At 42.0% G+C, this 21705-nt stretch overlaps 1 protein-coding gene across 4 annotated transcripts in view; it reads right to left on the minus strand.

Moving 5' to 3' along the window:
* LOC145393038 (uncharacterized) overlaps positions 1-21705 on the minus strand; it is a 72110-nt gene that overhangs the window by 19354 nt on the left and 31051 nt on the right. For 2 of the 4 annotated variants that reach the window (XM_080267375.1, XM_080267374.1), the window contains exons 2-5: positions 19492-19588; positions 10415-10571; positions 8845-8980; positions 72-497 (exon numbers count right to left, since the gene is read on the minus strand). In XM_080267375.1, coding sequence (XP_080123501.1) covers positions 72-497; positions 8845-8980; positions 10415-10571; positions 19492-19588 — 816 coding nt within the window. Of the gene's footprint in view, positions 1-71; positions 498-4810; positions 4868-8844; positions 8981-10414; positions 10572-19491; positions 19589-21705 lie in introns of all 4 variants that reach the window. The other 2 variants (XM_080267376.1, XM_080267377.1) reach the window with 2 other exon arrangements.

The following is a 21705-nucleotide window of genomic DNA, read 5'->3' on the forward strand; positions in this document are numbered from 1 at the left end:
AAATGTATATATACACACACACACACACTTTGGCACACGCACGCACACACACACGCTAACTACCCACTTACTCCTGTCATCTTTGAGGGACTTCCGCTGGTCCTCACTTGTTGCGTATTCAACAGTTTTCTTGGCAGTGGTGATTGTAGTGGTGTTGCTGCTGCTGCCACCTTTGTCTTTGTCTTTTTTTACTGTTGGTTTGTTCACTGGCTCAGTCTCTGGCTGGCTCTTTCTTTTCTCCTGAACTGTCTCTTTCTGTGGCTCAGAGTCCGGGAGCTTAATGGGGATAGTACGAGTTGTGGAGGTGGTCTTCTTGGTATGACTCTCATCGGTGTCTTCCAGAGAGTATATAAGCGAGTCCAGCTCATTGATATTCTTCCTAAGGCGACCCAGCGTCGAGTAGTCTGATGTGATGGTGGTGGAGGTACGGATGGTGTCAGTTTTGAGGGTGTCAGTCTCACTGGAATCCGCGGTGGGGATGTGACTCCCGTCTCCACCTGTATCCACACCTCCAGCTCACAAAAATGACTCGGCGAGGACATGAAAAGCACGCCAATACCCTCACACACACACACACACACACACACACACACACACACACATTTCCACCACACGAACTATAAATAGTATACGGTACTACTACTTGCAGGCAACTTCACCTCCTCAAACATCGTCATGCATCATCATCATCATCGTCGTCGTCGTCATCATCGTGTTTACTGTTTTTTTTTTTTTTCAGTTTTATACAGCATCACACAAGCACAATCACTCGTCACTAACCATGCAGTCAAATTCATGCCCTGTCATGCCTCTCTCCCAGTCATTAGTGTGTTAAAATTGTGGTGGCGAGTTTGTCAGGGATCTGAAAACATTGGTCATCTTTTTATAGACGATTAGTACTTTGATTATCAGTTTAATAAGCTGCAAATCTATCATGGCAGTTTATATTTACAAGGGGACAATATAATAAGTTGTAAATCCGTCTTGGCAGTTCATATTTAGATGGGCAATCTGATATGTAAATCCGACCTAGCTGTTTATATTTACATGGACAATATGATTTGTAAATCTGTCCTAGCAGTTTATAATTTACATGGTGCAATTTACATGGTGCAATATGATAAGTAAATCCGCCTTAGCTGTTTATACTTACACGAAGGCAATCTAATAGGTTGTAAACCCGTCATGGCATTTTATATTTACATGTGGGAAATCTAATAAGCAGTAAACTCGTCATGGTAGTTTATATTTTACAGGGAAACAGTCTATATGTGATGTAAACAACATGGTGCCTTAGGGTGAGGAAGTCAGAGGAACTGGTAATATTCTCAGTAGTTATATGGGAAAGAATGACAAGAGTGATCCTGGTTTTCTAAGATTATGTCCACCATTATCCCCTTCAGCACGAGGATGTCTTGTTATTGTATACATACTAACCCCAGAGGACCTACAGGGTGGTCCATAAACATATCGCCTCACTGAAAACTTGCCTGGTGGTATTTTATGTGTTGTGGGGACAACTCAGTCTGCTGATGTGGACGTGGGCGTGACAGTGGGAGCAGCATATGAAGGCAGACATTAATAATGCTGAGCTGTCCCAGCAACACACGAGGACTGGCACGGCGGAATGCAATAGGAGCGTTATATATGAACCACCCTTGTATATTCAGCCAGGGGAAGGAATCGAACTGGAGGGGTTAGATCCAGCCTTCATTAACTCCTTCACTATTAGGGGCTTCCTATGCTGAATACAGTCGTCTGGTGGCAGCAGGCATAAACAATGAAAAACATAATCGTACTGAAGTCGTTGATGTGGTATATATATATATATATATATATATATATATATATATATATATATATATATATATATGTGTGTGTGTGTGTGTGTGTGTTTATTTTCCGGTGGTCGAAATCTACAGCATCACCGCATGCAAAATCAAGCTAGCTAACTCAGTCTTTTACAGCCACACACTCCTTAATCCAAAACGGAAAGCATTTTCACTGCACACCCCAGTTTTATACAAGATACAGTAAGTAATTCTTGCACGCTTAGGAGACTCAGTTACACCTCTTCCTCAGTGAATATTATGAACATAAGAAAACAGAATAACAGCAGATATCGACTATGGTGCTCCCGTCAAAGAGTATGAGCCAACACGCAGTATATGAATTTGACAAGAATAGTAAAGAAGTGGCTATATTTTACAAACTACGGTACGTCTTATACCTCAGATTTCGAAAGAATACTGGGTGACAAGTAAAATCGTGTGGCGTTAACCGTTGTAAGGTAAAGAAGCCATCTGCAGTTTATTTACATATTTGTACTGTGGGCATAATGTGCATAAATAACATACGAAGACAATATTAATTAATCATAATCAGAAAATAAACTAAGGAAGAGGTGCCAGAGATCCACTAAAACCCAGCTAAGAGAATATCAATGAACTATACGCGAAAGTAGTTAGCATCCTGCACTCACGGGAAAATCTGGCTCCAAGACTTTTTTTTTTTTTTTTTAATTCAGTTTGTCATGCCAGTTTTCCATCGTTCGATTGTATAGTATTTTGTGACTGATGGTACAAGAAATTAGGTATTCAGTGGCTGTAACCCCTTCACTACCCTGAATAAAAAGAGTGAAATACATATGTTATAACGAGGCTTCTTGCCCCTTCATCACTTTCCGAAGGAAATCGTTTGAAGTTATCATTTAAAAATCGTCTCTCCTAATAGGAAGAAAATCATCGTTTGGTAACAGGAATATTCAGGGGGGATTCGTAAATAGTGCTCCACCAGAAACTCATTAACTGATCTGACGGTATCTCGTGTGTTGCGGAGACGGCTTAGTCTGCTGGTGTGGTCTTGGTAGTGGGAGTGGGGTAACAGGAAACGAGAAAATGTTGCAGGGTAGACACTGATAACAGACTTAACTGTCCCTACAACACAGGGAAAGTTGCCCGGCGGAGTGAAAGAGGAGCTGTATATTTGGACCACCTTGTATTCTACCGACGTCCTCAGTTGTATGGCATTCAGTGATGCAAAACTCCCACCCGCACCACCAAGTATTTGCTCTGGACGCGAACTTAGAGGTGAAGGGTTAAATGGCTATTATTTGTAACCCTTTCACTGATAGAGGTCACTTTTAATCAAGATAAAATCGTCTGGAGGTAACGAGAATAAAATTGAAAAGGCGTCAGTGTAGTGAAGGGGTTTGGGGCTAAGGGCTGTATTCTAGATGGCATGGGAGACTTCGTAACAACTACCCTTTAGCGAGTTATTTAGCATATTACGCTTGAACATGTCACAGGAAAACACCATATTATTCTTTTCCATGGAGTTTATATTATTCTAATACTGACATTATTCTCATGAAAAACAAACCGGTAGATACCGAGGCGTAATTACAGAAAAAGCGGCCACCAAAGAGGTGTTAGGAAGTCTCCAAAGCCACGTACAATGAAACCCTAAGAGGTGCAGATGACGAGGGACTGAAAAAGAGGCTGGTTTTTTGTACACACTCTTGATCACACACAAAAAATCATTCGTGGAGGGTAGAGGCAGAGTTGATATATATATAAATATATATATATATATATATATATATATATATATATATATATATATATATATATATATACAGAGAGAGAGAGAGAGAGAGAGAGAGAGAGAGAAACAACCGGGTGTTAGAATAGTGTTCACTTCGCACACATAGACAGACAAACAGACAGACCCTTCTCCAGTATTAACGGGGGTAGGGATATGAAAGAGAGAGAGAGAGAGAGAGAGAGAGAGAGAGAGAGAGAGAGAGAGAGAGATATGGTAAGGAGAGAACTAAATGGATGTATGGATAAGTGAATACAAAAAAGACGGGGAGATAATGGGAACTGCATTAACTAATATTGATACGAGGGAGAAGTAGATGAAGGGGGCAGAAGATAAAAGAAGAAGTAAAGAAAATATAAATTCCCAGTAAATATATGCGAAGGAGTTAAGATGGAACAGAAATAAGAGTGAAATGAAAAGAAATGAAAAAGAGGAGAGAAAGGTGAATGCTACATAATTGTAAAGGGAGAGGATGGAGAAAGGAAAGAGGAGGAAAAGAAGGGAAGGGTGAAAAAACAAAAACAAGGATGGGAAGGAGAGACAGATATGTAAGGAAATGTGAAATGGACGAACGAAAAGGGGGGAAAGAAAGAAGGATGCAAAACAGAGAAAAGGTGGAGAGAATGATGCAGGGAGGGAGGGAGTAACATAAAAACGTGCTAAATGGAGGAAAGAAGGCGTGAGACAGAGAGAAGAATGCAAGGGGGAGAAAAATATAGAGAATGAGGGAGGGAAAGAGAGAAAGAAAGATAGAAATCAGAGAGGAAAAAAGTGAAAGGGGAAAGATATAGAGAGAAAGAGGGATACAAGTGAGAAAAGATGGAGGGAATGAGGAAGAAAGGAAAGAAGAGAGGAAGGATAAGACAGAAATGGAGGGAAGGAGAGAGGAGAAAAGGAGGGTAAATGTGGAAAAAAATAGGACAGAGATACAAGAGAGAAGAAAATTGAGAGCACGAGGAAGATAAGAAAGGAGGGTAGGAAAGGTTAATGAGAGAGAACACAATAAAGAGGAAAGGGATGGAGAGCCAGAGCAAGAGACAAAATAATGAAGAGAACGAAAAAGAAAAGAAAGGAAAAAGGAGAAAGAAGTGGAGAGACAGAGAGACACAGAAGAAAAAATGGAGACAACGAGGAAGAAAAGAAATTAAAGAGGAAGGGAGGTAAAGTAAGGGAGAAATATGCATTAAACTCACTCATTTCGCCTCACCTATAGTGGCCAGCGCATCAACCAATTTGTTTGCAACTTTCTGCGAGGCTGAGATGACTGCAAAATGAGGTGTGGAGGTTCATGTTAGTTCATCATACCTCCTGTCAGTCCAGCAAGGGTCCTAAGCTACAGTAATACCCCTTAATTTTGGCCCGCCTGTACTCTGTTCGTTCTAACTAGGCGTAAAGTTGCCATCTCTCCATCCTGAGATATAATGAGATAGTAACATTAGAATATGGTGCTAGTCACGAAAAAGTGCATGAGAAGAATGTTGAGAGGTAGTATTGGCTTGGTATGCCATTGAAATACTTGACAATGGCAGGTTAAGGTGAATGAACTAGGTTATATCTTGCTTGTTAGAGTGAAGAACGAATGGAACCATCAGGATTTTGCCACTGTGCCACTGTGGTGAAGAACTTGTCCATAATAAAAGGAGATGCTTTTTTTTTTTTTTTTTTTTTAAAGAGAGAAGGTAGCTTCCCCCCCCCTCTCTCTCTCTTTCTTTTTTGAGGCGCCGGAATAATAGGTCAGCTTTATAGGGAAATGATACTGTTACCCACAGAAATTAGTTACGATGTTTAAAAAGTTAGAATTCCTTGTTCTTTAATACATGCGATTGACGATCAGGCTATAAACAATATTTAAAGACTGGTTGGTATGAAATAGAAAGTTTTGCATATACATTATCTCGCTTCTGTTTATTTAGAGTTAATTTAAACAGAATTTTTGATAAGTCAGGGGTGGAATAATGGAGTACTGAGTTGAGTAAGAGATTTTTTTTTCTTACTATATAAATCTTTCATAACGGTACATTGGCCTGCCACAGAAGGTAATTCATTGCAGCCCAATTCTGTGTTTTCAGAGTCAAATTATCAAGAATTTTATAGAAGCCGGGAATAGAGTAATGGAAGGTTGAGTTACCGATAGATTTTTTTTTTTTCCAGTATGTACATATTATTTTTCATTAGGTTATACTGTTCTCCAACAGAAGGTTATTAATTATATCCCACTGTTGTGCATTCAAATTACCAAGAAATTTAGAGAAGCCAGGGATGGAATATTGGAACGTTGAGTTACTGGGAGGCGGGAATTATAAAGGGGTGTTACTGTACAGTACTGACAACTACCACACTGTCCTCACCTTAACTACATTCTCTTCACTTTAACTAGGCGTAGAATTGCCATCTGTCCATACTAAATACTGAATTGTAACACGAGATTAACATATCATGCTTGTCTCAAAGAAGTTTTGTGGAAAGGATACAGGACCGTAGTACTGACCTGACACTGAACTACGCGAAATAGGCTGCAAAAGGACGAAATCTCCGTCTGGTTAAAGTGAATGATCTGTACACTCCAACCTTATTCTAGATGGCATAGGGAACATCGTAGCACCTTTGTCTTAGCGACTTATTATCCACATCACACCATGATATTCTGTGCTACGTTATCTGTGTATTTCTAGTATCGATAAAGAAACTTAGGTACAGGGTGAGAAAAAGTTTAACATGCAAGAATAAATCGCTGAGGAATAGGTGCTACTGTCTTTGTTACCTATAATTATAACTTCAGTTATTCTAAGTGACCGGATATTTCGTAACATCTTATCCTTAGCTATCTATCCTGCATATTACACCTTATTTTTTCGTGTAACTTACTGAAGTATATTGTGTCGATAGCAAAACGTTATGAACAGCATACAATAGAATGCTAGTCTTCTGTGCAAAATAAATCGCAAAGGGAGAGGTGCAACGAAGTCTTCTATACTACCTAGCATAATAGCCTCAGTCTGGTTAAGAGCCGTTTTCACAGTGCATTTGTACACAACTGAACCATTTCAATCCCCATCATAGTTAACACTGATACAAGCCAAGACGACCAAGTTCATAGCAGTGAGTTGCAAGGATAGTAATGAAGAAGACAAGACAGAGGTGTAGGAGAGGCGAAAGAGAGAGGGCGAGAGGGAGGGAGTAAGAGAGGAAGGGAAAAAAGATGGGGGGAAAGGGGAGGAGGAGACGGTGGATAGGGGAGGGAAGGGAGAGAAATGAGAGAGAGAAGGTGGGGGATATAGGGAGAGGGAACGAGAGGGGGGAGAAGAAAGAGAGAGGGGGCAAGGAAGGGAGGAAAAGGGCACTTGAAAAGGGAGAGGAGGGGAGGAGACGAGAAGGCAATTGGGGATAGGAGAATCGGTAGGGGAGGGAGTTGGAACAATTCGAAAATAAAATGTGAAACCCATATCGTATTCAGTGTGGCTTGAGGAATTCCGTATCGCCCTTCCAATATCCTCTTTTATTTTTAATTTTTATTATCGATATTAAAGTGATATAAATAATACAAGAGAACACTGAGATGTAATATGCAGAATAAATCGCTAAGAAAAAGGCATTACGAACCTCCTTCGCCACTTAGAATGAGGACTACAAACTTGAAAGGAGAGCAGGGACGGTATTCTGGTGTGGTTAGGAAGCTTATAAACACCTCATCCTTACTTGTATATTTCTGATTCTGCTTCGTTACTATATTCCTTTGTTTTATCAAAGAAATCTATGTCAACATTAAAAAGATATAAGAAGTACAAAAGAGGATATTAAAGGGTAGTATGGAAAATAAATCGCTAAGGAAGAGGTGCTAGGAAGCCTCCTTACCCAACGAGAATATAGGCCCAGGTCTTGGTACGGCTCGGGACAAATAGCGGTGACTGTGAAATCGGCCCAAAGAGAGTACAGGGAGTTATTATACACTTTTTTTTTTTTTTTTTAACTAGCTATAACTGTTGTCTCAATAAAGCTAATAGCCTACCGTGGCTATAAAATCCTTTACTGTACGAAGTATCTTGTGCATCTCTAGCTCTCTTTACTGACTGTAACTGTGGGTTAAAACTAGACGTTGACATAACTTCAGTAAAGTCAGTACTAATTCTAACCGTGGACAGTTAAATATCAGTGACGAGTATCGTAGGTTGACTGAATGTAATGGTTTTATTTCATTGAGCTAAGCACTAACCACGACTGTGAGCTAGACATGAACAGTTATATTATTTTAGTAGAATTAACATGTCTATAATGTGACCAAAAAATTATTATAATGTTTCAGTAATTATTATAATGTTTCTGAATCTGTGAAGTAATTATTAGCGATAATTTTAATACTGCAAAACCACAGTTGACTAACTATAAGTGTGAGATCCTGACAAGTGGGAAATAAGTGTGAACTCCTGACCGGTGGTGTTATAAAGTGGAGTTTCAGCCAAATATTAACTCCAGGTGAAGTATGGACAACAACATTCTTCGATAGTGCTGCCACTGTCTATTAAGGACGGACAAAAGTGGGTGGTGTTATGGTTAACCCTCACAGGAAGGAAAGTCACTTCATATCTGCGCAAAATCACGTGTTGGTAACAGAAATAAATTAGTTTTACTATTTCTTTCGGTCTACATGGGTTAATTGAGGCGTCTTTAACCCTTAGAGGACGCAAGGGTATTTCTAAGTTGAAGAAAATCGTCTAGGAAATAGCAAGACTAAGAAATTGAAGATTCCTCATGTCCTGCAAGGGTTCACTTAAAAAAAAAAAAATGATGATACTGTATAATTCCCTTAACATTACGATAATTGCATAGCTTTTACGATACTTAGCAATTTTACCTAAGACCATACAATGTGATAGTTCATGCTCAAGCTAGATGCTGACCTCAAAGTTGTGGATAAGAACAACTGTGGTGTCTCTACGGTCTTTTGTATTGAAAGCCTTAAGAGTAACTTGCTTGGCATATGTATATTACAAAATGCATTAACTGTTTATGCTAGCAATGAACTGGAAGGTGAAGATCCTAGAGTGAAAGTGAGGTGAAAGGGTGATGGGGTATGGGGTATGTTTAGGATGTAGAAGAGGGTAAGGTGTGTGTGTGTGTGTGTGTGTGTGTGTGTGTGTGTATGTGTGTGTGTGTACAGTATATAGACTAAGAACCTGATATAAGAGTGCAGGATGAGCAAACCTTAACAAATACTCATAAAGCCTAAATATAACCCATAAATACCTTTAGTGTCGACTGGTTGGGGCGGTGAGATCTGTGGAGGTGAGGGTCTGTTGGGCGGGTCCTCAACACTGCCTGCGCTCATGGAGTTGTACGTGGAGTAGGTGGACTTCATTACTTTCTTCTGATAGTGCTTCGACTGTGAAAAGTAGGTTTGGTCTAAGTTAATGATTTTTTTTTTTTTTTTTTTTTTTGAAGGAGAGGGAAGGAGGGAGGAGAAGGGGCCTCATCAGTTTCTTTTGGTAGTGCTTCGACTGTGAAAAGGAAATTTAGTATATTGAGTTTCTCTCTCTCTCTCTCTCTCTCTCTCTGTCCATTACTTCACATTCAGTCGTCTGTTAATCCAGCGATGAAAGAAGGATAGTAAAGGCGAACCAAGTATTTGGCTGTATATTCATGACTGAAACCTTCCGTCACCTCTAGCAGATAATTAGACAAGGAAAGACCGTCACTTCTACCTGTGTATTGTTACGCTCGCCCACCAAAACATAGGTAAGTATTTAGTTTCCTTACTGTACAGTCAAAAAAAAAAAAAAAAAAAAAACAATGCACTCCTGCGGTACGATGGCTGTGAAAATGAGTTCTGTATGACACACAAAAATCTATTAACCTAGTGGCACCCAGAACGTGAACGTTTGTGCGGTTTTGAGACCTAATAATTACCAAGGATAATATTTGCACTCATAATCACAGGGTGCTCCATGTACCACAATGCTTGGTCCATATTTTATAAAGATAGTGCGATAAGTTGTGCGATACTTTGTTGTTGACTGTACGTCACACTTGACCATTCAAGAGAAACATTCTTACTGGCTTGAAGAAATATGTAATTGCTACTGATCCGGTTGCTTTGACCGGTTTGAAGCTGAACTGGTTCTTGTTGGCATGGGAATGACCTTGCTTCTACCTGCTGCTGGCTTACTATAGCTACTTTTTTAAACTTGACCTGAAACTGCCGCCTCTTTATCTTAACTGTGGCAATCGAGTAAGACTAGAATATGATGCTAGTCACGAAAAGTGAGATAGAAATGATGCAGTTGTAGCATTGTCATTTTCGGCCATTGAACTATAATATGAAGAGCTGGAAAAGTAAAAAAAAAAAAAAACTGGCCAAGTTAAAATAAAATGGTAAGTGTGGTCATTTCACTTGGTTGATCTTGAAATTATTCTCCCTTTTTAACATTAGACTGATATATGGTGATATAATATTGTCTTCTTATTGATTAAATGTTGAAATTTGGTGTAGCTTCCTGGGCTTTTTTTTTTTTTTTTTTTTTTCTGAAAGTGAAGCAGACATAATAGTGTCCATGAAACTGTGGTGAGGAGTGAACATGAAGCAGCGCTGGTGAGGCAGTGAAAGTAAGGCCATGAAAGTGAGACAGCAGAAATCAGGCAGTGAATATTATCAAGTGGGCCAGTTGGAAGGGTAGTGAAAATGATGCATAAAGGCAGTGAAGATCATGTATTAAAGTGATGGTGATTATTGGAAGGAAAGAAAGTGAGATGAAGCTTTGAGTGTGAGGATGAAGGTGATTGTGAAAGTGTTGGTGAAGGTGATGGTACACTGATATACCTTGCTGGTGTCGCCGGTGTCATACTCGTACTTCTCCGTCACCACGTGTGTCTGGTTGTCCGGGGTGCGGTACTCATGTCTTGTGTGTTTGACGTGGCCGCCGTCCTCGACATGACCAGCGCGAGACCCACTGCGAGACCCACTACGAGACGAACTCCTGTGGAGGCAAGAGAGAGTTAGCATACACTCACACACACACACACACCCACACACACACACACGCACGCACGCACGCACGCACGCACGCACGCACGCACGCACGCACGCACGCACGCACGCACGCACACACACACACACACACACACACACACACACACACACACACACACACACACACACACACACACACACACAAATATTTAGAGAATAGATGTATGCACACGTAATGACTAGAATGCATGACATTTATACGACTAATTTTACAGAATCACTAAATAAGTTTTTTTTTTTTTTAATGAAAAGAAGAAGGAACCAAAGGCCAAGAGCCTGCAAACCGTTCCTTCCTAGAAAAACAAAAACAAAACAACACTACCAATCTATTTTTTCCCATATATACTGTCTATATACAGTATATATATATATATATACCTAGGCTGCTTCCCCCAAGGAAAGGAAGGTAGCCGAGACAGGACGACATACTCCCCATTTACTCATCCATTAAAACACATTCATTCGCATCTTAACCCCAAAGGGGAGAACGGACAGATCCTCACCACACCATACTGCACAAGGGTCAACTGTGCAATGAAATCAGTGACATCCGCAGCAGGGCCCGACAGCAGAGCTGGTTTACCCCTGCCACATCATAACAGACCCATCCCTTTACCCGCACCTGACCTGACTAGCTCATCAGATCAAATGCGGGAGAATATCCCCTCAGGGCTGCGTCATCACTTATTCATTCACAGTTTCTCTCCATTTATTTCTGTCATGCACAGCCATTCTTCCTTGCTCAACAGACATCCCTCTTGCATCCAGCGCTCTCTTCACACTGTCCATCCATCCTATTCGTGGTCTTCCTCTCAGCCTTACACCTCTCACATCAGATCTAGTTATCTTTTTCACCAATCGCTCATTATCCATTCTCTCCATATGCCCAAACCATCGCAACACCCTCTGCTCAACTCTATCAGCCATCTCCTGAACAACTCCAGTTCTCCTTCGCACTTCATCATTTCGCACTCGATCCATACGTGTCACTCCACACATACTCCTCAGACACCTCATCTCCATTACATTCAAACTTTTCCTCTCTGCTACACCCATATTCCATGTTTCAGCCCCATATAATGCAGTCGGTACCACAACACCCTCATACAGCCTTCTCTTTACATCGATTCTAAGCAAACGACATCTAAACACTTTTTTCACTCCTCCCAGCACCTTTCCTACTTCATTTATTCTAAACTTCACTTCTGCATCTATTCTTCCATTCACAGCAACATGTGACCCTAGATATTTAAAACACTCTACCTCCTCAAGCAACTCGCCATTCAAAACTATATTCATCCCCCTACCATCTACCAACCTCGTACACTTCATCACTTTACTCTTATTCTCATTTACTTTCAATCTCCTCCTTTCACACACCCTTCCAAACTCCTCCACCAACTGTCTCAATCTATCCTCTGAATCAGCCACCAGTGCAGTATCACCTGCAAACAGCAGCTGCTTCAGATTCCACTCTCCACCATCAACATTCACCAGACTCAGACTTCCACCTAAAACTCTTGCATTCACCTCCCTTACAACACCATCCATGTAAATATTAAACAACCAAGGCAACATCACACATCCCTGTCGCAGCCCCACTCTCACGGGAAACCAATCACTCACAGCATTTCCCACTCTTACACACGCTCTACTATTTACATAAAAATTTTTCACCCTTTTTAGTAACCTACCATCAAGTCCATACAATCTTAAAACAGTCCACAAAGCCTCCCTATCAATTCTATCATACGCTTTCTCTAAATCCATGAATGCCCAAAACACATCCTTGCCTTTCGCTAAATATTTTTCACACACTTGTCTCACAGCAAACACCTGATCCACGCATCCCCTCCCTTTCCTAAAGCCACACTGCTCATTACCAATCACTTCCTCTGTACCCTTTCTAACTCTCTCTCTCTCTCACACACACACATAAAACAAGAGTATACCATGGGTGTCTGTGTATTACTTTAAGCCATGATGCATGCAGTAGGTGATGGTGTGGCAGCTGTTGTAATGGCGGGGCACTGTGGCGGGACCCGTGTGTCCTGTGGTGGCCCTGGGCCCACTGATGCACCCCTCCAACTGGTAGATGGAAGGGTTGATTCCCGCCTGGCTCCATGGGTGCCAAATACAGGCAGCACACCCACGAAGTTTTCAAGCTTTGTCTAAATTAAACTTGCACATGATTTTCCCTTAACTTATCCACTGTCACGCACTACCCTGAGATTCCGGTTTTAGCGAAATGAAAGTAATCCGCCAAAGTAATAATTGTTGGCTGTATCGCTTTGTAGCATGGTTAGGCTGATGTGCATGCTAAACTTTTAATCGCCGAGTAACCGGAACCCGTTTGCTGCACTGCGGTGCTCAGGCGGTTTTGCATTAGGGCGCGGACAGAATGTGCTGTAAACGTGTTTTTAAAACATGCTTGAAACGTGACCGGAAACCTGTTGGGAAATATGTTCGAGTAATCTTTTTCTAAAGAAATATTCGTATCATTGTTAGGAAACATATTGGTAACACTGGCGTGGACGTTTACAGCACCAGGCTTGAATGCAGTAGGTCAGCAATATGGTACAGGTGGTTAACAGATGTTGTCTTTGTCTCAACATAATGCATTTGGTCAGAGACCAGGTGTTATTACTGACAGACTTCTGTCATTCCGGAGTAAAAGAAAAAAAGTTCCCGAATGTCTCATGTGCAGGCTGAGTCTACCATCATCTACCACTGTATCGTGAAATACACTGTGTCTGTTTCCTTTCCTCCTCCTCAGTGAAGAACATACCCAGTATGTGTGGGGAGCTTTTGCTTTCTGTCCACATAGCACCACTGTTGCAGCCACGGCAAGCAGTGGATCCTCTCCCCTCGTCATAATGAAAGGAAACTACCACAGACATGTCTGGATGGTATGTCTGCTTCATATAAGTAGAAAACTTTGTCTCAAACAGTATTATCAAATATTGCAGCATTAATGTGTATAGCATGTTTGGAAATGTGATTCAAGCAAGTTCGTAAGATGTCTATGGCAGATGTTTTGGGCAGTGTTTTAGGGCATATGTCCGCACCCTTTGGAGTCAGCACTGAGCACCACAGCCTGTACATTGCCGGTAAGATTTGTTCAGACACTACAAGACACAGAATGACAAAACTAAACTGCGGCCTGCAAAACTAGTGGCGAAGAGACAGGCCAAGCTAACAGTTTCTAAAGCAAGACTGGCTGGTACAACTAGGGACCTCTCCAAGTCCATGCTAGAGGCCACACAGCAAACAGAGATGAGTCAGCTTACGACATGAAGCCATTGTAAACATTGCTAACGGGTGGTTTTTATATTTGGTTTATTGTATACAGTGTAACATTGATGCCCATGTAATGGTTAGGATCAAACAAACAAGTCACACGAGCAAATTGTGGCTCCTTAGGTAACAGCCAGCTATGGTGCCATGTCGGAAGTTGTCCTATACTTAATTTACAGGCCAGACAATTCTCTCGGTACAAACTGGTCTTGGTCTTAATACAAAACAGCTTTGGCCGTCTCAGTCATTCATTTCTGCCAGACTGCAATTGTTCTGCTGGCCAGTTCTTGGTCCAACAAAACAGGTACAGGCACTACTCTATAGGCAAACCAAACTTAGGCACGAGAGGCAGACCAAAGGTGCAGTTCCCCCATTTATGCGTTTACAGGCAGACTTGAAAATTCAAACATTATGTCAGTCTTGTGATCGTTTTTATTCATCAGGATGGATCTCTTTATATGAGACACAATATGCAATATGTGTGACTAAGAAATTGCTGAAAAAAGTATCCAAATTTAAAGATGTTGCTCGAAACTTGAAGCCTGCATGTACAGGAGGAAATGCGGGGAACTGTACAGCTGGAGCAGGTTAAGACCGGCCAAGTTACCTGAATATTTCCACGAAGCTGTCGGGCCTGTCATTGTAGGAGGAGGTTCTGGGATGGAACAGGGAGAGAGAGAGAGATTGTTTTGGTCAGGGTGCGGCAAGGGAGCTAGCTAGTTTATGGTATCTTTTGTACGAGAGTGAGACAAGGATAGTCCAGCAGAGAATGGGATAAAGTGGCCACGCAACATAGGCAGTGATGTATTTTTGTTCTGTGAGAGGAAGATAAGAAGGGTGGAGCCGGGAACGAGGATCCTGAATGACGACTTAAATTTTTTGTCATACAGTAACAGAGTTCTGTTTATTGCAGGGAGGAAAAGGAAGAGACAGTATGATTTTGCTCTCTCTCTCTCTCTAAAATCTTTTTTGTTCTTCTTCCTGCAAAAAACAGACTACCGGTACTTCCAGCTGGGTTTTGATTGTAAATTTGTGGATCTAGGCTCAATAGATACAGATCCGTATTCTTGTTGGCGTCGGAGACTTCCGTAGCACCTCTTTAATAGTGGTTTAGTTTTACCAATTACATTTTAATATCCATTTGTATATTAGTAATGCAAGGTATGTCAGTGTTGAAAAGATAATGAAGTGCAAGAGAATACTAGAAGCTAATTATGGTTAAAATAAATAGCTCAGGAAAAGGCGTTACGAACTTGTATAAGCCAACGAGAATATTTTCCTTAGACTGTGATATTAACTTTTTAAGAGATTGGGACGAAGAGTAGCAAAGCAGAGAATTCCAAAGCACCCTTATTGAACAACCTGTACAGTGTTTATACATTGCAATCAGAGCTCTTGGCAACATCAGCTTATTGCAACACGTTTATAAGCGTAGTCTCAGCCACTACTCAACATGATTTAACACCGCTTTGAAAGGTCTTGTATTCTTGGTGGTAGAGGAAATTTCGTAGCGCTTCTTCCTTATTGATTTATATTGTATATTGTACCTCCATATCCTCTTTTTTTTCCTCACCGTTTTAATATCAACATCCATCAATAATTTAACTACAGGAGGATATTGAGGTGTTACGTGCAGAATACATAGCTAAGAGGAAGGTGTTACAAAGTCTGCAAAATACCCTAAGAATACAGCCTTATATAAGGTACTGTAGTAAATTTGTGTACAGAAACCAAATCAATTTACCTTTTAAATGAGTTTTTGTCTTTCATTCTTTCTACGGGATTACTGAAGTATCTAAAAATGAAGATTTTTTTTTTTGTAAGACAAGTTTAAATAAAAGTAAATTAAAGAAAAATTAAGACTATCCTCTTAAAACGAATAGATAGCGTAATAACGAAGAAATTAATTTAAAAATGTGAAAGGGAAGACTGGGGATCTGTGGAAGGACCAAGGATATAGAGGATATGAGAGGATAGGGTGGAGAGCATTTTCAAAACCAAACCGCAGAATGTAATTCCCTGCTTGGATATGTGGAAAAAAATCTACTGCACAGCAACCGGCATGCAGCGCCAGCATAGAAGCCCTTCGAATTTCACTCAGTGCTTGTCCATCATTCCATCTCACCCAGGAGTCTCAAATAGTCTGTCTTAGTGAAGGGAGAGTGGGAATATTTTACATGTTCTTGTGTAAGTCCATTTGCTTGGTCAGTACCGTGCGAGCATCTATAGATCACTAGCATCTACGCAACATTTCCGATTTACCACGTTTCATCTCACACCACACTACGCCATGCAGTGTTCCTTATAGTTAATTAATGCCGAACACTACATCCATCGCAACCCACTTCCCTACACACAGCTCATGGTTTGGAGCACGATTGCAATGTGTCCGAAGCGTAGTCTGTTCTTGTACAGTATTTTCTAATTATCAAAGAGCTAACTCTTTACGGTGATACAAGTTTGCAACAGCGGTGGCCACACTTCCGTATCAGTAGCATCAACATTTGATTAAAAACAATACCCAGGTCTTGAAGTTATGCATGTTACCAAAGGAAGCCTCGTGTCTCTGTCTCCGCATTGTTTAAACGGAGACACAGACAATCCGTACCGAATGCAGTATGATTCCCTTTCGTGGGCTATACTTATTCGTCTAGTGTTACTTTCTGCAGTATAATTAGTATTCTGAAAAAAAAAGTAGATCGCCATATTACCCATAACAATGGGCACATTTAGTATTCATTTCAGGCTTACATCAGGCCATACGACTTTTTCAGTTTAGTGAAGCCTCACGCTGAAGGTTACCTGGTAGAATGAGGGTGTGAAGAGAGGGTGAAAGTGGGGTAAGGTAGGTGAGAGTGAAGTGAGTGCCAGAGCGTCTCCAGCACCACCTTGTTTGGCGCCAGACACCCTCCTGCTTCTCCCTGTCTCCCTTACCACCCTGCTTTCCACTCCTGCCTCACTTTACCTATGCCTCATCGCCCTGCCTCTCCCCACTCCTTCACCATCCCTCCTCTTTCCACTCCTGCTTCACCACCCTGTCTTTTTGCACTCCTACCTCACCACCATGCGTCTCCACCCCACCGCTCATCACTGCCTGCCCCTCTCCACTCCTGCCATTCTCTACTCCTGCTTCATCACCGTGCCTCTCTTTACCCCTGCCTCTCTCCACTCCTTCCTCTTTCCACTCCTTCCTCTTTCCACTCCTGCCTTACCACCCTGTATCTAACCACCTACCTTACCATATTGCCACGTTCCACTCGTGCCTTACCACCCAGTTTCATTTCATTCCTGACGCACCACCCTGCCTCTCTCCGCTCCTGCCTCACCATCCTGTCTCCTTTCCTCCTGCCTTACCACTACCCTGCTCTTGTCACTTGGTCCCTCCACCAGTCCTCTGCATCTTCTTTCCTCTACTTATCTATTCCCCTTCTCCTTTCTTCCTTTCATCGCCCCAACTTAGCAACTTCGCCACTTCTATTTCTTCTTTCTTTTCCTAACCATCCATGTCTTCATTCTTCTTGTCTCTTCTTCCCATCCTTCCCTTCCTTCATCTTTCATTTCCTCCATTTCTCCCTTGCTACCCCTCTGCTTCTCCCAACCACGCCTGCTTTTCTTCCCATGGTTCTCCTTGCCTCCCCTCCTGCCCTGTTTCTCCTGCTCCCTGCCTTACCCCCCCCGGCACTCCCCTGACTCTTCTTGCTGTCCTTGCTCCCTTTCTCCCCCTCATTTCCCCTCGCCTGCCATCCCTCTTCCTCTCCGGCTTTCTCTTATCTCATTACCATACCACCCATTCTATCTCCTCCTCTACCCTTCCTTGCATTCCGTACTCGCTTTTTCTTCCTTCTCTCTGTCTCCCATCCCCTTCCTCCTCTCTTCCCCTGCCATCCCTGCTTGCCCTGTCTTCTGTATCTGTCTCTTCCTCCCCTGCTCCCCTACCTCCCTCTCCCTTACCTCTCTCCTTTTCCTTTACGGGCTCAGGATGTGGACACTCTCAGATTAAGCCAACTCTATTTATGGCTTGTCAAATATAGAGACACCAATGATATTAATCTCTGTATGGACATGTGGGCTCATTCGAGGTGTGAGGTGTTATAATTATGAGAGGTTGCGAGGTTACATGGTGTGTGAGGTGTCGGGTGTGGGGTGTGAGGTGAGATGTGGGGTGTGAGGTGTGGGATGTAGCCTAAGGTATGGAGTGTGGGATGTGGGATGCGATGGGTTAAGTGTGAATAGTATAGCCTATGCCTTCTTATACCCTTCTAACCTGTCTACTCAGTTACTGAAAGCACTATATAGGGATGGGTTTTGTCTGTGAGTAGGACGGAAGATTTCAAAGACTTGGACATGAGTAAACGCCTGTGTGGCCTATTTCCCTAGGCGCTTTGTCTGATAGCTTTCCCACTTAAATGCTTTCTCTTTCTCTGTTTCTGGATCCTACCTCACGCCTGTTGAAAAGTATGAGGTGCTGGAGAGGGACGTCTTTGTACTGTGGCATCCATATTGCTGCCCAGTTACATAAACATTCCTTAACTCCCACCCTGTCCCCCGAAAGGAAGATGTGGACTGCTAGACAAAGGCAACTTCAGCCTGCAGTCCACCAAGTTGACGTTTCAGAACAGTTTGGAGCTGCTACTGCTATGGCTACTACTGAGGATAGGAATGTTGTTGTTGTTGTTGTTGTTGTTGTTGTTGTTGCGGCTGCTGCTGCTGCTGTTCTTTTGAATACGAATTTAAGCCTCTTTGCCCATAACAATACTGAAGCTTGAAAAAATTAAGATATCTGCTTATGAGAAATGTATAACTGAGTATTCTTCTCTTGAATCATGAGGAAGACCGGAGAAAAATAATAAAATTCTGAAGTGTGGTGAGGTGAGGTTGAGGTGAAATAAGGTGTGAGGTTAGGTTGGTGTGAGGTGGATTGAGGTAATGTTGAGATGACATAAGGTAAGAGATTAATTTTGTGTGAAGTGAGGTGAGGTGAGGTTGAGACTAGACTGTTGTGAGGTTAGATGAGTGTGAGGTGAGGTGAGGTTGAGACTAGACTGTTGTGAGGTTAGATGAGTGTGAGGTGAGGTGAGGTTGAGACTAGACTGTTGTGAGGTTAGATGAGTGTGAGGTGAGGTTGAGGTTTCATAAGGTGTGGGGTTAAGTTAGTGTGAGGTGAGGTGAGACTGAAATAATGTGTGATCTGATGTGATGTGATGTAAGGTGAGGTGAGGTGAGATGTGAGGGTATCCAAAACAACCTTCATCATCCCTCCCCCCCCTCAACCATCGCTCGGGCATAAGACTTTCTCCAACGCCCAAGTAAGGCTTTTATGGTGGTGTCTGGGGGTCCTCACATACTCCCTCCTCACCCACCCACCCTCTCTCTCTCTCTCTCTCTCTCTCTCTCTCTCTCTCTCTCTCTCTCGCTCTCTCGCTCTAAACGCAGTGGTATGTTGCTTGCCCCTTGTCCCTTTCACGAGTTGGATGATTATGGAAAAAAATAAAAAAGATAATTGTAATCTGAATTCGAGGTGAAAAAAATGGTTGAAAAAGGACACGCTTCATGAGTGGTTCCGCCCTAACCTGAAGGAGGAGACAAGGGTAGAGTCTCCGCGGCCATCATGGGAGCCTATTTCCCCATCACTGCCCACGGTCGTCTTGAGGTCGTCCAACATGCGGTCTGTAAAAGAGAGTGTGAGTTAGGGCTCATCATCATCATTCGTAATCATCATCATTATCATTATCGCTATCATCATCATTCGTAATCATCATCATTATCAGCATCACAATAATAATAATAATAATAATAATAATAATAATATAATAATAATGATCATAATAAATAACATCATAATCATTATCAGCAGCAGCAACAGCTTCCTCTCACACCTTTTTCAGCTTTGACCTGCTGGCTATTAGCCTACCCTGTTCCGTCCGATCTCAGCAAATTCCAACGCTCAACTCGGTATTTTGTCAATGTTATTTGTTATATCTATCAATCTATCTATCTATCTATATATGCATTTGTCGGCTTATCCATTTGTCAAACTGGTTGTCTGTGTGTATTTGTATGAGAGAGAGAGAGAGAGAGAGAGAGAGAGAGAGCGAGAGTGTGTGTGTCAGGTGTCAGGGGCAGTGAGAGTGAGGTGTCAGGGGCAGTGAGAGTGAGGTGTCAGGGGCAGTGAAAGTGAGGTGTAAATGGAAGACCATGAGAGTATGAGGTGTGAAGTGTGAGTCAGAGGGGACAGAGTATGAAGAGTCACGATTTGAGAGTGTGGGAAAACAATATAGGGGAGAAAATGTGTCCTAATATGAAGGGAGAGGCTTTTAAAGTATGTAGTGCCGAAGTGTGAGTGAAGGGGATAATGAGTGTGAGGTCCTATGCTGAATGCGAAGTGAATTTAAGAGGGATTAAAAAAATGAATGGGAAACTTGGTGAGGATGAGATTGTAAGACATTAGGAAGGAATGCTATCTCAGAGAGAGAGAGAGAGAGAGAAAAAAAAAAAAAATAAGGGCAGGAGAGTATAAGAGTGTCAGGTATGAGGGTGAGGGTGGACAGGGTGACACGCGACGTTACATATAAGGGTGACATGAGCCAGTCCCTCACCCACACCCTGACTTTAGTAGGGTCGTGGCGTCAGGTAAGGAGAAAGAAATAGAAATAAGAGACAGGCAGATAGATAGACAGACAGACAAGTAGATAAACTGATAGGCAGTTAGATAGAAGGATGGTTGAGAGTCAGGCAAGGATGAAATGATACGATTTTGAGAATATTTGGTTTCACCTCAAGATCACAGGGCAGAGTAAAATGCAGGTATTCTACCCTTAAACCAACTGTAGGTCGCGGGTGTTGTACTACTTGAGTGTTCTCTCTTGTTCCTTTAGCATCTGTTGCTGAAGGGTTATATGAGAGATTCAAATCCTTCCCCACCCACACTGCCACTAATCCCTTCAGTCAAGACCGGCATGAAAAGTGAGTACTAACTCCACACACACACACACACACACACACACACACACACACACACACACACACACACACACACACACACACACACGGAAATTTTATGGGAGAGGACTGAAAAAGATTAATGGTAAAAAGGAAGACTTGACTCAAGAGTTACACAGTGCTCAGAAGAGAACAATGAATAATTCTTCTTTTTTAAAGATATGGTTTTTCTGCTTCATAAAGCAACGAAATAGCAACTCTCTTGCACCGGTTATCAGGATGACGATCTTTATGAGAGATGTATGTGTGCACACTATGACGTCAGCAGGAATACTTAACTTAAACATTGACAATAAACTTGGCAGTTATAACCGTGCATGTCTAGCTTAAGGGTTTGTAGTACCGCTAAATATGCAGGCAGTAATCTTTGCAGTTAAACCGTTGCATTAACAGTGGCGTGTATTGAAACTGTTTGCGCTCGTGGTAGTCGATTCACTCGTGGTATGTCTCTTCGTCCTTTGATGCCTGCGATACAAGTATCACAATAAGGCAGGCAGTTCGGCAGAACAACTAGGGATGATGTGGAAGGCTGTCAAGTGTCGGTGGGCGATGCGGACGCGGTTTTGGTTGGCTTTGCGGCTGATGCTGATGAAGACTGGGGAGGGATAGGTCGTGTTATATATAAGTAAATTTTCTTAAAATCCGCCACTACTAAAGAAAAAAAAAATCCCCAGACTGAGCACCAGACAGCACCAAAAATGTTATTTTGGACATTAATAAGACACAGCATATCTAGGCACATCACTGAGAAGTTTATGAAATGAGTAATATGCGCAGGTTAGGGA

This window comes from Coenobita brevimanus, chromosome 23 (assembly GCF_032717465.1).
Source record: "Coenobita brevimanus isolate Jiangsu-jjx chromosome 23, ASM3271746v2, whole genome shotgun sequence".
In the NCBI taxonomy this organism is placed as follows: Eukaryota; Metazoa; Arthropoda; class Malacostraca; order Decapoda; family Coenobitidae; genus Coenobita; species Coenobita brevimanus.